Here is a 20750-nt window from a genome sequence, read left to right on the forward strand (position 1 = left end):
AATTTAAGGAGGACCTACAGATATTTTTACAACAGCTATGGTAGGTTGTTCTGATTGCCACCAAGAGACATGATTTGACACAATGGCCCTGATTAAGAATGTCCTTAAGTCCTATTAAAGCCAATGGAAGTTAATCATCTGTTTAAGAGCTTTGCTAAATCAGGACCAGAACAGGAGACATTTCCAAAAAATCTGGGCCTAAATTGAACACACTAATTAGCTGCACACACCAATTACATGATTATGGATGAAACACAGTTGTTTAGCATTTACAACAGCACACTTTGTGTGGAATCATTTAGAAATAAGGACCAATTATCATTCTGTAACAGTCCCACAATGCATTATAACCTACATATACCATGTTAATTTTAGTTGAAGAAATAACTTTAAAAAAAAAAAGAAAAAGAAAAAAGAAAAGTCCTTCCAGTAGTATTTGTCCAAATTCTCAAGTGGATCAAGATCTGACCCTTTTGGAGCTTCACTGTGTTCACAGTGAGAACATCTGAGCACTCCAGCTCAGCCCTCTTTTCTTATTGCTACATTTTGCTTACAGAAAATACTCACTCTTGCATTTCAAAACGTAACATTTGTACTCTATGCCACCTAATGACTTAAGCCCTGCACTCAGAAAACAAACAAATTGGCACAGATTTGCATATCCAGGATTACAGATATCAGCATATTATTTCTAGCAAATTATTGTGCCTACAAAACCAGGAGTTGCTAAAGTATAATTGTAAAGGATCTCAACCATTTGAACTATTTGACATTAGCCCAGATTGCCAAGTCTCACTTTTATGTCTCTTAGCCCGATATTTACTGTTTTTTCTTAGCAGTAAGATTTTCAGATAAGTGACTACAAGAATCTCCACTTCCATTAAATTAAGAAAAAAAGGCATTCCCAACCCCAGAGATGGCTGAAAAGCCATGCTTCAGTGCAAAACACAACTCAGAAACGAGAAGTACATCAAGAATTACATTTATTAAACAAACACACACACACAAAAATAATCTCGTGGCATGTAAGGCAATCTTGCGATTTAAAACTTGACTCATGATTGTGAAAGTTTGGAGTTGGCATGCCAACTTGGTGAGCCATCTGCTCACCAACAATTTATAAACGAGACTGCTGCCAAAACCACCCGATTACTCAGTTCTAATATTAGTGATGTAACTAAAACATGCTCGTAGGGTTTTTCTCCCAATGAACCAGGAAGCACAAGGAAAAAAAAAAAACTTGCAGAGGAAAAGTTAAAAATAAAAGAAGTAAAATGTATTTATGCTTAATATTTCTTTCAAGTCTGATTAGTAGAAACACTCAAGATTAATACTTCAGTTCTGTAATTCCCTCTAAACCAAGTCAGAAGGAAAAAAAATCAGTAGTGATCACAAACAATGAGACAAGGTGAATCATATATTCTGTATCCAGTGCCCATTCCTTTGTTAATGATTCAAATGGCAGTTTGTTAAAATAAAACATGGTATGCTAAAAAAACCCAACACCTCATAATAGCATTTAATATATTCTGACAACAGATTAAAAAAAAAATATCAAGAAACTATGCATACAGGCTAGCAGGTAAAACTGCTGACGATACTAGTAATGCTAATTTTACCACTAGAACTGGGCAATTTGGGATAAAAACACTATCCTATTTAAACAATTCCTTTCTTGTTAAAATTCCAGATTACATATAGTAGTGAAAAACTGCTGGAAGTTAATCTACAGTAAATAATCCTTGGGGAAAAAGATACTGTAACAAAACTGCATGGAAAATTACTCATTTTTAAAACATTGAGTCACAATTCAGTTTTGTTGGTTTGAAACTCCAGATCTATCTCCATGGCAAGTCAGTAGCAAATCCCTGAGCATAGCCAGTATTCCCAAAGCTCAGACATGTGGATGCGCCGCTACAGTAGTAAACCCAAGAGTGTGCCTTGCACTAGCACTTCCATGTAGCACTTTCTTCCCATTGAAGTAAAAAAAAACAAACAGTTTAACTGTTGGCTTCAATGTGAGCAGAATTCGGACATTTCCGAGTGCTCTATAGGGGACTCTAAAAAGACTGAAAACACAGGCAATCCTGGTGGTATTAATTAAGAGGACAACGACACCAATAAGCATCCCGCTTCATTTCAGGACACCTTGCTCTATCACTGCCAAAAGGAGTAGCTTTTAAATCTGCATTTTGAAATTAAATGCATCATCACTACACAATTACTGTTCTAATTAGCCTCCTCAACAACAGATCGGCTTTATTTACGATTAATTTTGGTTAATGAGTTAGTTGTAGTTTTATCTGATGGATAATGGATGAGAATTAATAATTGCCTAATCCACACAAAATTTTGTTGTTCACATAGTGCACAAAATTTTGACAAATGTTTCTGAATCCTGGCCAACAACCACCAGCACATTTTCACTATCTGAAAGCAGCCAAAGCACAGCAAATGTTACCAAATTACATTATAGTAGATTAAACTGTTTATATATATATAATTAGAATTATTATTATAACCTACAGTTATAATTATAAATTGAAATTTTGTTGCCAGCTCATAAGGAATCTTTCCCCCTCCCAAAACACCCGGACAGAACAATTAATTCAGGTCATTTCCTTGATGGTCTACCAAGACCTATTCCATTTACAGTCACATGAGAAAATGACACAGAGACCCAAGTTGGAGACATTTTCTTGTCCGCATGTCAGGTGTCCTGTATATTTTATACCTTTGTCCACACCCCTCCAATGAACTCTTGCCTGTGCCTCTGAGGCCTGTTTAAGGTCACAGTCCCAGTTTTTTAACTAGGCATTGGTTTTAAATGGTTTTAAACCATCATCTGTAGTCACCACATTGCCACCTTCTCTCAAAAACACTTTCCCCTTCCCAAATGCAGGGCTGGTTTTGCCTCCACCCAGACCTGAGTATTCACCTCACAACAGGAGACACGTCAGAAATTCCTCAAAGGGACTCTCTCACACCACTAGTTTCATAAGGGCGTTCAGATGCCACAGCAAAGGCAAGGAAAACATGACAAGCTGAGGCAGTGAACGACATTCATGTCTTTGAGAAAACAGAATGGATGATAGCAAACAGCACAAGCAAAGCAGAACCAATAGCTTAGCATAATTCTCTTCTTCTAGTGCAGCTGTCTGTTGCTGGGGTGCTGTCTATCAGACACAACATCAAACTTAGGGAACTCCCCATGCACAGTCAACTAAGGAACCTTGGATAATTATACTGCAATTATCATTCACGTTTCTACAATGAAAACACTACTTTTACTCTTTTTCTAAGGCACTGTACTCAGTTGTTCCAAGCTATTCAAAATACAACCAGGGTTACACTGCAGAAATGGCTGCAGTTGGGACACAGATAAAGCATCTTGACATGAAGATGAGCAAGTACTTTATAGAGCATCATTATAGATTATTTCCTGGAATGCACTGCAGTTTGCTTTGGGTTTGAATACATATGTGATATATATTTGCTATAGCAAAAATCTCACTACTATCGATTTTTCTTTAAATATTTAATGGTTACCAGTCAGAAGCTAAATTTAAGTAACAATAGCGCTAATGACATTAAATAAACGAAGCACTTTAAAAGTGTGAGAAAAAAGCAAATGCCTCTTTACAGCGTTTTAATGCAAGAGCAGTAAGATAGCAACCTGAAACCATGTTACGTGCTGATAGCCTGAGTCATGTCTGATCTCACAGTCCAATCAGCGAGGTGATTTTGCAGAAACATCAAACAAAAAGTAGGTTCTTCGAGAAGCAGACTTATCAGAGACTGGCTTCCAGCGACTTTTTCCCATAAATTTGACATTTGAAGGGGGTGGCACTTAATAGCTTTTCCTTCAGCGGAGGCACAATTCACATACCTCTCCTCTTTCCGGCTTCCTAATTTCATGAGACTTGCACGATTCTAACATTTTTCAAGCCTGTACATCACTATTGTGTGTGGCTGGACCTGACCTCTCTAAAAGTGCCTTCAGTTTGTATTTACACACATCACACATGTACAGCCTTGTCATAAGCCAGGGCTGGACACATTTTCATGGTTTTTTTCTCCAGCTGCCAATTTTCTCTATTTGGTATTAACTAATTTGGGGGCAGCTGACTGGTGATAACATTTATAATCTGAGAACACTCTAGTTTGGGATTCACATACAAGTGTATGGGATGTGGGAGAAATAAAGAAATTATGCAACTGACAAATTTTAGAGAACACAAGAATAAACTGACAGAGCTGTCACAGTCTGCTAACGTCATATACTACTTGACCCTTACATACATAACTAGAACATCATTCTTATGAACTCTTGAGAGCTACCTATAATCTGCCATTTTGAAGTCACATACACAAATGACGAAGCTGACTGCCTCCCACCTATAGGAGCTGAATTCGTACTAATAGTAATTTCTCTAATTTTTCTCCACCTCTTCAGCCTATAATTTTATTCACCCATTTGTATCTCTTCAACTGGCATCCTTTGTGAAGCTCTTAAAGATTTATTATTGAAAAAGCATGATATAACGAGAAGATATTTTTACATTACACTCTAGAAGAATAGATTATCCAAACGATAATAACTAACAATGATGGAGCAGCCTGTATATTTAAGATAGAGAAAAAATTTCAAACAGGGGGTTTCAAGTAAAGCTGATATCGCAGATTGTTCTATGCAGCTGCATGGAGATGTATTAAACTCACAGAGGAACCACTTGTTCTAGTAACAAGGTCAAAACAACCGGTAAAGTTGACCCAATTTTGGGAGATTAAGCTGTAAAACTATTACACACATCTACGTCTAGGACATGCCTACATCTGAAAGGTGATGAGGATTAAGGCACTGAGTGAATTTAAGGCACAACAGTGTATTCTAAAATATTTCTATACTTGGGCAAACTTTGCACACGTGCCAGACCAAACTCCAGAGATGCAGAGAAAGAGGCCCCCACCACGATACTACAACACGCAATAAAAAGCTGTACTTAGGAACAGACAATTAAAAGCAGTATGCAAACCCACTAATTAATAAGATTTGTTACCCTTCAGGGGTAATTATCTGGACAAGGCAAAACACACACTGCAGGATACCAATTTCTCAAGAAATAAGATTAAAACCCACCAAAACCAAACCCTGCTTTCTTCTTTTGCCTGAGACTTCTCCCCTTTATCACAGATGTGGCTTCTAACCAGAACAAGGTCTTCAATCTGCTGTGACTCTTTCCTGGAAACTTTTAAACCATCCATGACTTAAAGAGAATAGCTACTCTTCCCCAAATGAATAGACCTCATATCACTTCTGTGTAAAAACAGTTGCTGTTTTCATACAGAAAGAGACAGCTTCTTTCATTTTCAAAAGAAGGGAATGCACACCATCCTGTTTGCTGCTCTTTGGACAGAAGCAGGTGTTTAATTCGTGCTGCTGGAGTTTAAAGGATGCACAGACACAGTTACCAAAAATTCTTTCAGTTCGTATTTTATGGCTAGACTGCTACCTCAGAGAACACATTTGCCTGCAGAAGGAATCATAAAATGTCCAGAGGCTGAGCTGGTGACTAGGAAAGAGTAGGTGTGACTGCACACACACGCACACATTCCCAAATCAAAGAGTAATTATGAGAAAAATTAACACGGACTCGGGCATATCATAGGCCTCTCCAGCCAGCTGTCTGTGCCACTCACCAATATAACTTTCACAGACTGAGGGAACATAAGTCTGTTGAGAACAAACGGGACAACATCACTTTCTTTTGACAGAATTCGGGATTTTTGGAGGCCTAGGGGAATGCAAGGGAAACATGACTAATAAGGAGCTGAGAAGACTCCAGCCTGCTGTTGAAAGTCACAGCATAGGTATCACAGTATCACAGTATCACAGTATGCTAGGGATTGGAAGGGACCTCAAAAGATCATCTAGTCCAATCCCCCTGTCGGAGCAGGAACACCTAGACGAGGTTGCACAGGAAGGTGTCCAGGCGAGTTTTGAATGTCTCCAGAGAAGGAGACTCCACAACCTCCCTGGGCAGCCTGTTCCAGTACTCTGTCACCCTCACTGAGAAGAAGTTTCTTCTCAAATTTAAGTGGAACCTCTTGTGTTCCAGCTTGAATCCATTACCCCTTGTCCTATCACTGGTCGCCACTGAGAAGAGCCTGGCTCCATCCTCATGACATTCCCCCTTTATATATTTATAAACGCTAATAAGATCACCCCTCAGTCTCCTCTTCTCCAAACTAAAGAGACCCAGCTCCCTCAGTCTTTCCTCATAAGGGAGATGCTCCACTCCCTTAATCATCTTAGTTGCCCTACGCTGGACTCTCTCCAGCAGCTCTCTGTCCTTCTTGAACTGAGGGGCCCAGAACTGGACACAATATTCCAGATGCGGTCTCACCAGGGCAGAGTAGAGGGGAAGGAGGACCTCTCTCGATCTGCTAACCACCCCCCTTCTAATACAGCCCAGGATGCCATTGGCCTTCTTGGCCACAAGGGCACAGTGCTGGCTCATGGTCATCCTGCTGTCCACCAGGACCCCCAGGTCCCTTTCCTCTACACTGCTCTCTAACAGGTAGCTCCCCATCCTATACTGGAACCTGGGGTTGTTTCTGCCCAGATGTAGGACCCTACACTTTCCCTTGTTGTATTTCATTAAGTTATTCCCTGCCCAAATCTCCAGCCTGTCCAAGTCTCTCTGGATGGCAGCACAGCCCTCTGGCGTGTCAGCCACTCCTCCTAGCTTAGTGTCATCAGCAAACTTGCTGATAGTACACTCAATTCCCTCATCTAAATCATTAATGAATATATTGAATAATATGGGCCCCAGTACCGACCCTTGAGGCACTCCGCTGGTTACCGGCCTCCAACTGGACTCTGTATCTTTAGGATAACATTTGTTTTGTTCAAGAAGAGGAACAAAGGGGATAAACAAGAAAGTATCCCTCACCAGAAACTCAAGCTTTATCACGAATGTGGTTTAACTACAAATGGAGCACCTCTATTGCAAGCCCTGCCCAGATCTTCCATTAGCTGGAGATGAAACGTGGACTGTCCTACCTCCTCAAATAGGAGGAAACTTCATGAGAAAAAAGGCGATAGACAGCACAGGCAGATAATGTGTATGGATTTTCTGTGCTTGAGTATGCCCTACCTTCTTTGGACACTGCTTCAGACTTCCATTCCCCAGGACAAAGGACCTGACACCAGAAGCTGCGTCTTCTGTCCCCACTACATGAAGCTTCAGGGTGGACAGTAGAGCTGAATCCTCAAAAGGCCTTCTCCAGCCCAGTGATAGGGATAGGACTTTAATATTCTCACTGTCTCCCCTACTGCAGTGACTATATCTGTGCCCAGAACAGCCTCACAGGTGATACCAATACCTCAGCAGAAAGAGGGCATGCGGAAAAAAAACCCAACAGTCTGTGCAGCTTCTCCAGGTAACATGAAGGTGGGGAGAGTGGAGGTAGGTCTGGAGTGACTCAGATTCCTTGGCCCACGCCTCCCATAAAACCCACAGCCTGCTAAGAAGAGGGTCCCCTAGTTGTGTAGGGAGATGATGCATGTAAACTCTGCTGGTTTTTTCATTCACCACTGGCTGGTAGATGCAGACAGTCATCCCCTCCACATCGGGGCTGGGAGTGCAGTTTGGCCCTAGGAGTGACCTCCAATCAACCTGCAGGTGTTTCTCCCTGTACCTGAGGGGGCACAAGGGTTCAACAGGCAATCTCAGCTTCACCAGAGGGCAGACCCAGAGCCCTATCACCTCTCTAGACAGGCCAAACACAGAGCAGCCATGAGCTAAAAGACTGGATACAACGCACATGGGGCCCACCATCTGTCATGCTATGCCTTAGCCACACAGTGTGAAAGAAATAAACACAAAAACTGGAAAGCAGGGTCAAAAATAAGAGGTTTGGAGAAAGCAAAAGTCAGTTAAAAGAAACAAATAGGAGGTTCTAATTCACAGAAGTTGGAATGACCTATCAGAAATGAGGGGGATGAATCAACCCCATGCTTTTCCAGGAACAGCATCTGCTGTTTTATGGTACGCTCCAGTGTACCACCTGTAACACCATTTGCAGGTGACCCTGCCAGCCAGGGCTACACTCACAGCAGGAGCGTCTGCCAGCATCACTCCACCTGTGAAGGATTACAGCTCTTCAAAGCCACAGGCCAACATGATGGTACCAGCAGAAGCCAGTAATGTAGACCTGGCTCCGGATCAAGGGCACTTTTTGCTGGGCAGTGTAAATAGGGGTTTGTCCACACACAGACCTGGTAATGCTCAGCTGTATGGGAAAAGTTAAAACACTGTGGTTTCTCTAATGTAATCACACCAGACCAGGGTGCTTTAGGACTGCACAGGACAGGAAATAAGCTACACCAGTATTAAGGTACTTCTGAACATGTCTCATTACAGGGCTGCAAAAATTCAGTGTAAAACCCCTAAGCAAAGCAGCCATCATAATAAAATTTCTACTTCTGACAAAGCCTAACATGGGCCATCTAAACCTCCATCTTAAATGACTTATGGCCTCTGTGATTTAGAAAAAAGGCAAGAAGGGAAAAAAGCAGCACAGAAACATGAAGAGACTCCCCTCTCCCCGCCCTGGTCACCTGGCCCAGAGCCATACCTGTCAAGCCCCATCGCTTCTCAGGGATAATCACAGCTCTGCTTCCTTCCATTGGGACACAGCAGTCGACTGCCTGGACCCCAAACAAGCATTCACCGCTCTAGGCAAGGGACAATACGCTGTGGCACAGGTTCTCCACCCAGGCTAGCAACAGGTCTTGTTACTACAGAAAGCAGTGTCACAGCCTTCTCTTAAATTTTCTACAGAGCTGCTTCCAGGTGGATCCCCCAAGGAGTTTCATTCACTGGGATTACTGAGGAGAAAGAAGAGGGCTATGCTTTCTCCTCCTGGCTAGAATAGCATCACTTCTCCAAGGTGCCCTCTTGGCACTGGAAGGAGAATGAGCACGGCTCACCCTTAGTAATGCACAAAGATGACATGGGTAGCTGCATTTTCACCTGTAAAACCTAGTCCTGCAAACTGTCATTTAGCCAGAGGACTAGACAAAAGACAGTGGCCCACAGGAACGTGAAACGAGCCCTCAATCCAACCTCCCAGGAGAAAATACTCATCAGTTTCAACAGGAGTGACACCTTCCCCCAGATTCAGGGATGGGAAAGACAGAGCGCTCTCTAATGAGTATCTCATTTTCGAGCTGCTATCAAAGTGCCGCATTTCAAGGAAGATTAGGATTGCTCTTTTTGTTGGCATGTCTGAGAAGGAACTGAAATTCCAGAAGCAAGCATTGAAAACTTGCTGACTACAAAGCTAGCAAGAGCACTGAGTGTTGTAACAGGGCGTGTACCAAGGAAAGTTAACCGAACCTGACAGTCCAAGAGAATAACAGAAGCTCCCTAAGAAAGGTGTGTGCTGCAACAAAGCCCTGGCAGATGACCTCTCAAGAGGCTTCCATCAGAATGAATAAAAACCTATTTAATGAGATTAACTGATCATTTTGCTCCACCCTCGTTATAACACTCACCGAGAGAGAGGAATGTTTTTGCAGCCGAGTGTCTGATTCCATAGGAAATGCCAGAGAGACTGTGACAGAAGATACGAAAAACACACAGGGGAACCCTCCACCTTTGGAGTGTGAGCTAGTTACTTAAACACCTAGTAGTTTCAGTGGCTACTCAGTTTTCATCTACGCACACATTTTGTAACAGAGGAACTATTTCATGATTTTAACCATACCAGTGTGAAAAATATAAGCTGATGTTTATAAAGGTACAACAATCCAAGGTGCATCCCAGCAGGTATTTCATTTCCAGGTAATCTTTTCTTTCTTTTTCTTTCCTTTCATTTTTTTTATTAATAAGAAGGAAAAAAAAAAAAGCATAACACTATTCTGCAGAGCTTCAGTTTCATACGTGTGGACAAAAACCTAGATTCTAAATTTCTGTTTAAAGCCTGATCACCACCTCTTTTTTTCTTTTTTAATTTTTTTTTTTCCTCCTGAAACCTCAAGAAAGCTAAACCGACTGGCTAACACTTTCATGAGTATTATTTCCTTGGCAATCCTTAGAAAGTCTGAGGTTAAAATACTGAAGCGAAGTCATTGCTTCCCTAAATGTCAAAGTAGCTCACTTTGACCAGTTCCCTGTCACACTTTATTGAGCTCATCCCTTATGTCTTGGCATAGTGCATCTTCACCACACTTCAACCTGTAAAATCACAGGTATCAGGCTGCATCAGGCATCATTGTGAAATTCCACAGCTCAGCTCTCTAAACATCAAACTGTCAAAGTTGGAAAGTCAGTCACAAAGGACTGGAAGACATCTCAAGTGACTGTCAGAAGTTCACCTCTCTGCACTGAGGCAGGATCAAAGATACTTGGGCCAACAGATGTTGCCTACCCTACTCCTTAAGTCCACTGAGGAAAGAGATTCCTCCGCATCTTGACATTATCCAGTCCAAGTTTTTAGCATCATATACAGTGTTTCACACTCTCCAAGATATTTGGAAGAACTGGAGACCTGAATCCCCACTTCAGAGCACAGCAGTTTGGCTGCCAGAATTCTTCATGCCCCAGTGCACGTGTCAGGGGAGTGACTGCCTCGAAGCACTAATTCAGTTTACCCCCTGCAGCCCAGCCCAGACAGCTTCAACCACCCTCCCTAAAGAAAAGCCTCCTGCAGAGGCTCAGCCTCCATCACCCTACCCTACTGAAAAAAACATGTACTGAGACAAAAAGAATCCCAGTGAAAGGTCTAGTCTCACATGCCTGGGCCATAGACCCTGGCGATGGAAAGGCTTGTTTGCTACGTAGCTGAGGCATGAAGCAACTTCTAATTTTACACATTTTCATTCCAAAAGGCAGACTGCATGCTTAGGTTTCCTTATCCATACAGATGTGGTGCTGATACAACTGTGGTACATGAAACTTTCTGCTCAGGGCAATACAACTGTGACAAAACAGCTTGTATGACAATTTAGAGTTGAAAAATGAAAGTAATCAAGAAAGATTTGGGGCTTTGAAGTTACAAAATAAAAAAGTGATAGTCCACCCCAGTCTACCCTGGTCACTGGGAATACAGCATTGGCTACATTATAAGAAGACCTTGTCCAGGTTCTCTTTAAATACTGCTGCTGAAATCACTCGCACTTAATACTGTTGTCCCAATGGTTATCTTGTTATACAGCACAATCATTCCCCACCAATGAGAAAATGCAATCGCCTCATTATTTTCAGCAGAATCAGTTGACAATGCTTATTTTCTTAATAAATTGTTTCTCATAACTTAGTAACACTTTAAGCTACTATAAACGTATCTTGAAAGTGTACCACAATTTTAATCAGTTTCAAACATCAGATGTTGAGTTTGATATTTATGATTGTTCTGACTCAGTTTTGTTACATGGTTCCTTTTGTCTATGAAAGCAAAAATAAGAAAGTTATTTAGGACAGCCACTGTAAAGTCGCTGATTTAAGAGGAAATTTCCTCTGTCACTGACTATCAGATGCTAATAGCTACTGTTACTATTTTCCATATGATACTGGGCAAGTGGTCTTAGAGAAGCATCCTTCATCCTATACAAAGTGGTCATCAAGTCAACTAACCAAACAACTGTGCCCCTGCAGTTTCTAAAGGGGACATTCTTCTAAGTCCATCTTAACCCACAGGGAAAAAAAGTAATATGTATCTCAAATAACTACAGTAAGAACTCAGCATGGTATTACAAGGAGGAGACTGGGAATTATTTCTTTTTAAAGCCTCTTTTATAAAGATTCCCCATCAGCCTTTAATTAGCATGCCAGTTCCTATTCTGAGGTTCCTGATCACTTACAGCCCAGTTCAACATTCACCAAAGGCAACAAGACAGACTCCCTTGAACTAGGTGGGGTCTAGAGGAGGGCCTAGGGCCATGCATGGAACTCTCTAGTACCAACACAAAGTTAATTGAGCAGGCCTTTGACACCCAGCTCTGCATGTCAGCCCTTGGAAGAGTTTTCCTATCGAAGATCAGAAGAAAATCTGGACTTCCAGATTTGGGGCTATGTAAATGTATCATCTGTACTCAGCAGGTATAGCACTACTTTGTCTTTTGCTGTAGAGGAAAGTGAGATGATCTATCAACCTATTCAGTTTGACTATTTATACAGGTATTTTAAATATTTGCTTACATAAAACTACAATAAAGTATTTTAGGACAGAGCATCTGCCAACATACATAGAGTATTCTGCTAAAGGCAGATACATACCGTAAGGTACATTTAAAATCATTAGCTACGACAGGCGGTTTACTGTGATTTATCTTTCAGGATCATCTCATTCACAAGAAAAATTGAACATAAGCCCCATCCATAACCTATGCATCCCGTCTAGATACTTGAAATTGTAGTAGGTTAAAGGATGCAGTAGACAACTCTCCAACACAAGCCAAAATATTTAACCTGAAACCTTTTGGAATAGAACCTGAAAATATCAGTAGCCCAGCCAAAACACCTACTAATATGGATTGCCAGGGGCAAATGAACATAGAAAACTCTTTGCGTAGCACATAATTTTACTGTTGCTGGGAGAGCACTGCTCAGTCGCTTCAGTACAGATCCAAGAAATTTGCTTCTTCTGGTTTTGTCTCTGTTTAAGCCAGACACAAATTAAGGCTAAATTAAGAGCTGTGGTTCAAAACAATTCAACGGAACGCAAAAACAAAGCTCAAAACTTAGATCTCTACCCTGCAGGTGCACATCCCAAGCGTGCATCTAAATAGGGCCATCCACCTTCTGGGGATGACTGGCAACAAAATCAGGAGTGAAACATTTGGGTTCTGATTCATGTACCACCTCCTCCATTAGCAAACCCTACCCAGCCAGAATGACATGTCCTGGGCTTCACTACAGTGGCATGCCAACGGTAGATCAGTCTCCAGTGACTCCACTAGAAATTAAACCATACGGAAATACAGCGCAGCCATTTCCTCCACTTACAATGATGGATCAATCCATCAGGAGCTACCAAATTCATACAAAATATTTCGAATAGCTATTGCTCCTTACTCTCGCACCTCCACCTCTCCTAAAAAAAGTTTGGTTTTTGTTTTTGGTTTTTTTTTTTAAAAAAGGAGGTCTCAGGCCCCTGTGTTACTGAACCTTTAAAAGGATTTCCTGTGCCCTGTAAAACAGGTGGAAATCTCTAAAGCAGAGCCTGGCGATTTAGTCTACACACACCAGATTCAAGATTTGGCCAAAAACCTTAAATGAACCAATGTAACAGCTGTCACAAAACCGGACAACCTCTAATCATTACCTTCCATGTTTCAGACAGAACAAACTGCCTCTCTGCAAAACGTTCTTACGCCTGCAAAGAGTAAATAAATTACAACAAATTTTAAAAGCTCGAGTTTTGTTTGGCTTAGGAAACCCAGGCAGGGGCCCTAATTTTTCAACATCAGAACATGCTTAACGCAAAGCAGCACGGATGAAAGCAGTTGAGACACCTGTGAGAGACCAAAACACACATCTAAAAAAATAAGATCTTCACCAGGCTGCAGATACATGTGTGTTGCAAGAATTAACGAAGCTTAAAAATCATTGAAAATGTTAACACAATAAGCATGAAAATATTGAATGTGTTAAAGTATTTTTGCATTACTTCATCCTTGATCTTTTTATTCCTTAATTTGACTAGTTTTTAGTCTAGATTATAAAGAAGATTTAAAACGGGGAGCTTTTTTTCCCCTTCCAATGAAGGCTTCCCATTAATAAAAAGGAAACAAAGAAAATGAAGAAAGTGAGTAGTAAAACTTTTACAACATAATAAAATATATCAGAATCCCAGTGCAGCAGGATTGGAATTGTCTAAAGATGCTGAGTTATGATCGGTTGTCATATAAAGTTCAGTCCAGAGTATTAGCAATCATATTCTCTAGCAACATGTACATAATTGGGAGATCTTCATAATAACCCTCAGCTTTAAAGGCTCATAAAAACTGCATTTTACACGTAATTTGCAGGAGGAAAGAAGAATTCTTAAAGGAAAGTAACATCTTTTTCTCAGTAAGAAAGACTCTGAAGGCAACACACTGTGTATTTTAAAGCAAGCAACCCTAAACCCCCTCTTTTTCTTTCACAGTTTTTGGTGGGGTATTATACAAACACTCAGTTAAAAAAGATAAATATGGAACTATAGCACACACACTAGAAAGAAAATTAGTATCACATAGAGAGGAACCCTCTGAAAGTATATTGGAAGCAAAGCATGTTACATTATTTTTGAATACAAGTACAGAGGTACTTTACGGTAAATATCTTGATGTAACATTGTAGCCAAGAGTAATGGCACTCACACACACACAAAAAAGAAAGGATTGGTTGGTTGGTTTTATGAAATGTGTATAAGTTACATTTATCCACCTCCAAAATATAGTATGAAAATAATTATAAAAATATTATCAGTAAGTGACACTCTCAATAGACTCCTAAATCTCTACATTTTTTCAATTTTTCCCCTGACATTCTAAACCGAAACCCTTTCAGTTTGTTAGAGAGTCAACTACCGAGTGCCATAAACTTCCAATTATCCCAGCCGCTTTGGACTTGCCAAGGCAAAGCTGAGGTAATGAATAGGATGCTGAAGTTTCTACATGGAATAGTAAGATACAACCTGTCACCAAACCCAGATATTTTAACTTTATACTTTTGCCAGAGTAAAGCCTTTTTGTAAATAAAATGTGTTTGTTTTCAAATAAAGCTAGTTCCAGGTGTTTTGGGAAGCATAGTAAGTAATAATAATAACAACAACAACAATTTCCATTTGGATTTCAAAACCTGATGAAACAAAACCAGCACATGTCAAACCTAGTGTTTTCCTACCTGGAACAGGTAAGGACCAGCTCTCAAATGCCACCTTGGGATAGTTCAGACTAGTAATCCCGTTCATGTTTAGATGAGACACCAGCATGAGCAAGAAAGAAAAGAAAAAAAAAAAAATCTACCCCGACCTTCTCTTCTTTTATTAGCAACTCCTACAGCAGTGGTTAGGACTCAGTAAGCAAGCTGAAGACCCAGAGGACCAGACTAACCCAAACATGCTGCTAGATAGAAACAGGTTTAAGAGACTTACTGCTTGCCATGTGACTGGGGGAGGTATGCTGCCCATTGGGTGTGCTGGAGGTGAGGTCAATGGCCATGCCGGAGTGCTCCCTTTCGGGGGAAAGCTCATTGTCACCTGCTTTCACAAAACAAGTCCCCCGTAAGTTTCCATCCCCTTCTTCAGCAGAGCAACACAACAATTAAACAGTATGACTTGCTCGCTCCCTTCACCTCTGCCCTTCCCTCCTTTACCAGCGGGGTCTTTCAGAGCCTGTAAAAACTGGAGTCTCGGTAGCCACAAGTCAATGTTTGACTGACTGATTTTAACAGCCCCCTCAAACCTACTGTCACCAGTTTTCTATGCACGCACCTGTGACAAATCTTGCCCCAGCTGCTTTGTCTCAAGAGAAGTTAAGATTACTTTTCTATTAGCAGAGGCTGAGAATTGGGTCTGGGCAGAAGTAGCACTTTCCATACAGACACCCCCCCCCCCCCACGTCTCTGTTAACTGACAGTTAAACAAAGCACTTAAACTAAGACATTTTGCCCTGACACAGAAAACAGGAGAAATGCATAGTGAAAGGCATAAAAAGTTTTTGGCTGCAATATGAATTTCTGAAGATGAACTCTCTCTCACATTTGCAAAGTCCATTCATCCTCAGCAAATATTTAAACCTAGAGCTACTCACCCATGCACTCATCCCCATGCATTTTTCAGTTATATACAAAGTTTATGTTTAAATGCTATTAGTTCAGCATCATCTCAAAGCAAAGACCCTATACAAGGACGCTTAAGTTTCAGGCGTCTGCATTATAGAAAGGGCAGTGGGAAAAGGAAACTAATTCAGAATAATCAAATGAAATGACTACTTACATGTTATATATCCATCAGCAGCCTCTGCTTCCATAGTCAAAGTGCAGTGCTGCAAGGCAGAAAAGTAAACCCTCAAAGACTCCTGTCAGTATCAACCATTAAATGATTAAACTTACTTAAAGCCCTGAGTAGTTGCCCATTTTACTGCTGTTGCAACCATCGCCTAGAGAAACACAAGTGTGCTGCATGCACTCATTTGCAAAGCACTGAACTCTTCCTGCAAATTATCTGAGTAGAGAAATTCAGCTGCCTCCTGGGCAGGTGGCACTGGGATCATCTTGGTCTGACTGTACCCCCCTCTGTCCCCCACTCGCATTTTTACCTGAGCTGAGAGCTTTTTCCCTGACTTTCCACTTGTTTTGTTCAAGCCGGGATGGTAACGCTTTATCAATTATCAGCTCTTGTAGCCAGAACAGACTTTGAGGAGATGGATACAATTAACAATTGCTCTTTTCACACTCATTCCAAGAGACTCCATCCTGATCTAAACAAAATAAAGCCCTCCCTTGTCCATTCCCCTTCAAAAGAGTTATTACAACTCTTTGTCTCAAAGACAAACGTGCACACACACCTGTACACCCACCTGTTCACTCTAACCCTATTTATCTGCCGCAGCATGGGGCCGAACGTCACACTTAATACTCTCAGATCATGCATTTTGTGGCATGAAGCAATCTTAAAGTTTCTGGAAGCACTTTGCTGACACAGAACAAGCTATTACTTTCCAGAAACCCAAGTAACTGTATAGAATGACACCCCCTAGCTATCATTTGATATATATTGAGGGGGAAAAAAAAAAAAAAGAGAGAGAGATCAATAATCATAACTATGTTCTTTTAAGTGGAAAAGTTAAGAATCTGACATGACCAGAGGAGAATTTTATTTCCTCTCTCCCTCCACGGCCTCTTTTTTGCCTTTAGTTTCAAAACTCTCACTGCACCAGGCAGCTAAATTATTCACAATGAGCCATTTCTGTATTGATCGCCAAGTATATTTAGCCCTGGCTCCTGGAATTTCTCCATTACTTACTGGAAAACAGGCAGCTTCACTTCTTGTCTCCAAAACCACTTCCCTCCCCTTCTCTTAACCTGCTTTCCTCCCCCCACTACCCCCACCCCGCCATTCCCCCCAATAAATAAATACTTTTCGCTATGCTCTTCTTTGGTATAAAGCAGATCAAATTCCCAAGGCATTCAGCACATAACACTTAAATTTCAACCTGCCCAGCTGCTACCAAACTCTTCAATTACTGATTTTCACATGACTCTTAAAAAGAAATCTCAAAAAAAAAGTTTTCAAAACAGGTAAGCTGCTTCCTCAAACCCTTCAAAATTACCTTATCTTCCCCCTAGTCCAGGTAGGCAGGCACACACTGAGAAAAAGAAAGAAACATCAGAAGCAACAGGGAAAGATCATCCCAGCCAATGAAGTGGAAGGAAAGAAAGGGGAGGAAGGGAGGAGGAAGAGAAAGGAAGACAAAAAGAAACACAGAAACATCCATAACCGAAATTAAAACACGGTTTGATTTTTATTTTTCATTTCTTCAAGGGAGGGAGGAGGATGAAGAGGAAGGGGAAAAGACAAAGTTTGGTAACCATTTTTAGGCTGGTGATGGCAAATCCCAGCTGCTAATCCTCCCTCTCCACAACGGATGAAGAGATAGAGTTTTGCTCGGGCTGAAGACACAGCAAGATGGGGAAAGTTTAAAAAATATTTTTTAAACCGAGAGGAAGGGGAGGGGGTGGGGTGGGGGGGCGGGAAGAGGGAGAGGGGAGAGAAACCCGCCCCCGGCACTTACAGGTGGGGCATGCGGAGCCGGGGAGCCGGGCAGCCCCGGGGATGAGCCGGCGGGGAAAGTCGCTCAGGAATGGCACATACTTTGAAGGAAGATGAAGAACAAAAAAAAAAAAAAAAAAAAAAAAAAAGGGAGAGGGAGAGGGAGAGAGAGAGGGAGAGGGAGAGGGAGGTCAGCCGGTGCTACAGCAATGCGATTAACCAGCGGGGAGGGAGAGAGAGAGAGGAAAACTTGATCCACCGGTTCCTTACGAATCGGCACGAAAACGGGGGGAGAGGAGGCGAGATGGGGGGCGGGGGGGGGGGGCGGCAGACGCACTCACACCCCGCGCAGGAAACCTAGGCCAACTTCCCCGGAGTGCTGCTCCGGCCCTGGGCGACACCGGGCTCCGCGCCTCATCCCTGCCTCTCCCCGCCCATACCACAACCTGTCAAAGTCATGGAAGTCCTGCCTAATTTTTCGTTTTATTTTATTTTCTCCCTTTCCCTTCCACACGCTACCCCCCGCCTCTCTTCACTCACACACACACCCCCCCACACACCCCCGGCCGCCGCGCCAGGCCGCAGCCCCCCGGGGGCCCGCAGGTGGCGGCGAGCGCTGAGGGAAATGGCAGTTGGGGCCGTCGCTGACTAACGGAGCGGGCGAGCCCCGCCGCCCCCCGCCACACGCACACACCCCCACCCCCGCCGCCCCTCTCCGCCAGCTTGGGATGGATTTTGGGGGGCTTTTTTTTTTTTTGGGGGGGGGGGGGCTAACAGCAACAAGTCATTGGGAGATGCTGCACAACCGCACTTCAGTGGGGGACCCCTCCACACACACACACACACACACACACACAGAGCCCCGCCGTCCCCGCAGCCGCCTCGCACACCGGACGGAGCTGTCCTCCCCGCCAGGGAAAGAAAGATCGGGGTGAGGGGGGGGGGGGGGGGGGAAGAAAGGGAAGAAGAAAAAAAAAAAACGAAAAAGAAATAAAAAGAAGCCAGGCGCAGATTTACCTCAGCCGCGCAGGCAGTGAATCACTTCCATCACCCTTTTGTTTGTGTTTTTATTAGTGTCGGCTCTCTCTGCCTAGTGGAGGTGTGTTTGTGCACGGCAGTTGGCTATGGAAACTAAGGCAGTGGAGCTGTAGCTAAGGGTAATCCTGTTTTTACTTCCTCCATCTTCAGAGAGCAGGGTTAGCCTGGGACAGCTGGTCAAACCCCGAGAAACCGATCCGGCGGCGGCGGCAGCCGCCCGCCCGCCCGCCCTCACTCACTCACACACACACACTCACTCACTCACTCACTCACACACACACACACACACACTCGCACGGACACGCTCGCACATACACGCGCGCTCGCGACCGCCACACACGCGGCCGCCGGCGCCCCCACGCGCGCGCGCGCGCCCGCAACCCCGCGGGCGGGCGCGCGCCGCCCCAGCCGCCCCGCGGCGCCTCACCCAAGGGCCGGCGCGCGGCGAAGGGAGGGGGGAAAGGGGGGGCGCGGGGGGCGGGTGCCCGCGCCGGCAGGGCCGCTCAGCACGCTCGGCAATCGATTAGAGGACAAGTGCCGCCGCCGCCGCCGCTGCTGTGTGCGCTCCGCGCCTCGCGCGGGCGGACACACACACACACACACACGCGCGCGCGCGCCGCCCCTTCAGAGCACCGCCGCGTCCCCGTCGTCGTCTTCCCCCCCGCTCCCCCCCAGCCCTGGGCTACCCTGCGCCCCCCTCCCGTCCCCACGCCTCCTCCCCTCAGGAGCGGCAGCCGCTGGGCCGCCACCGCCGCCGGGCGGGTGAAGTTGCCGGCGGAGTCATGATTCAGCACTTCTATTTTTAACCGCCGGGCGGCCGCGGGCGCACAGCGCCCGCCAGCCCTCGCCGCGGCCCGTCCCGCCGCTACCCGCCCCCCCATACCCGTAAGGGCTTTGGGCTAATTGCCGCCGCGGTGGGAGGGCGGGGAGCAGCCGGAGGACGGCGCAGAGCCGGAGGGGAAGGGTTCAGAGCGGCCGTGCCTGTTATCTAATTGGACATTCAAAGTACACATGAGGTAATTTCTGTTCCTTTCTGTAAGTGTTTCGCGTAGAGAGGGAGAGAGCCCGGTTGAAATAAAAGCCCTTCCACGCTATTTTTCCCCTCTCCCGAGAAGTCAGCGTGGTGGGGAAAGGGGTAAAAACAGCCTTATTCTCCTGAGGAAAACCCTTGCTGTGCCTCACAGCCAAGGCTGAAATAGCACCTCCAAGTGCCACAGTCCCGCCTCGGGGCCCTGACCCAAACCCACCGCACCCACCGACGCACCAGTCGGCACGTCCACAGCAAAGCAGTGCCCGGTGTTTTCCATGCCGACGGTGAACCTTTGATGTGCTTTCTCACCGGAGCCTTCCTTTGCCTTCAACAGGTCTTGGATCATGTGTGATAGCGTCATCCTTTTTTCTTTGAGCATCTCTTTGTCGAAGCTTGAACTGCTTGGGTGGTGGTGACCATGGTAATGCTGTCATTAGGCACCAGAGTTAATGGTCCATCAAGAAGCTCTGTTTGTATATGTCATGCATTATATACGTAGATATTATTAAATTTAAATTTGCAAAGTTAAGCACACAAACACTAGGAAGCATCGGAATTCAGGCTGCCGGTACACGCTTGAGCCTTTTCACCCAACAGAGCAGGCAACAGGAAGAATGGAGTTATCCTTTATTTTCACTGGTACTGAAGGGGAATAACACACACATTTTGCCAGCAGGTTGCACTGACGTGAGTACCTTCATCACTATGTACCCATGTTCTTTGTGTATCAAGAGCCTGCAAATGTTCTGGGTACCTGTAAGTTTTGCTTTCAAGCAAAATCTTAACTACATCCTTGACTCTTGCTCCAGCTCCATACAAGCACAATACTGTTGTTAGAGGCAGTAAAGTAAAACCCAGGTTTTATTAGCTTACCCACTTCACATCGACACTGCTTTGTAGTGGCAGAGCCACC

The 20750-nt window shown here is 43.9% G+C and overlaps 1 protein-coding gene across 4 annotated transcripts in view; it reads right to left on the bottom strand.

Annotated features, from left to right (window-relative positions):
• The window catches only part of IKZF2 (IKAROS family zinc finger 2), a gene marked incomplete at both ends in the record, with an annotated part of 107941 nt that extends 91905 nt beyond the window's left edge, over window positions 1–16036 (bottom strand). For 3 of the 4 annotated variants that reach the window (XM_082484200.1, XM_082484198.1, XM_082484199.1), the window contains 2 exons: window positions 15151–15255; window positions 15994–16027. In XM_082484200.1, the coding sequence (XP_082340326.1) occupies window positions 15151–15255; window positions 15994–16027 (139 nt within the window). Of the gene's footprint in view, window positions 1–15150; window positions 15256–15993 lie in introns of all 4 variants that reach the window. The other variant, XM_082484201.1, reaches the window with a different exon arrangement.
• Between the last annotated feature and the right edge of the window lie 4714 nt (window positions 16037–20750).

Source organism: Vanellus vanellus, assembly GCF_965231255.1.
Source record: "Vanellus vanellus genome assembly, chromosome: 5".
Taxonomy (NCBI): domain Eukaryota; kingdom Metazoa; phylum Chordata; class Aves; order Charadriiformes; family Charadriidae; genus Vanellus; species Vanellus vanellus.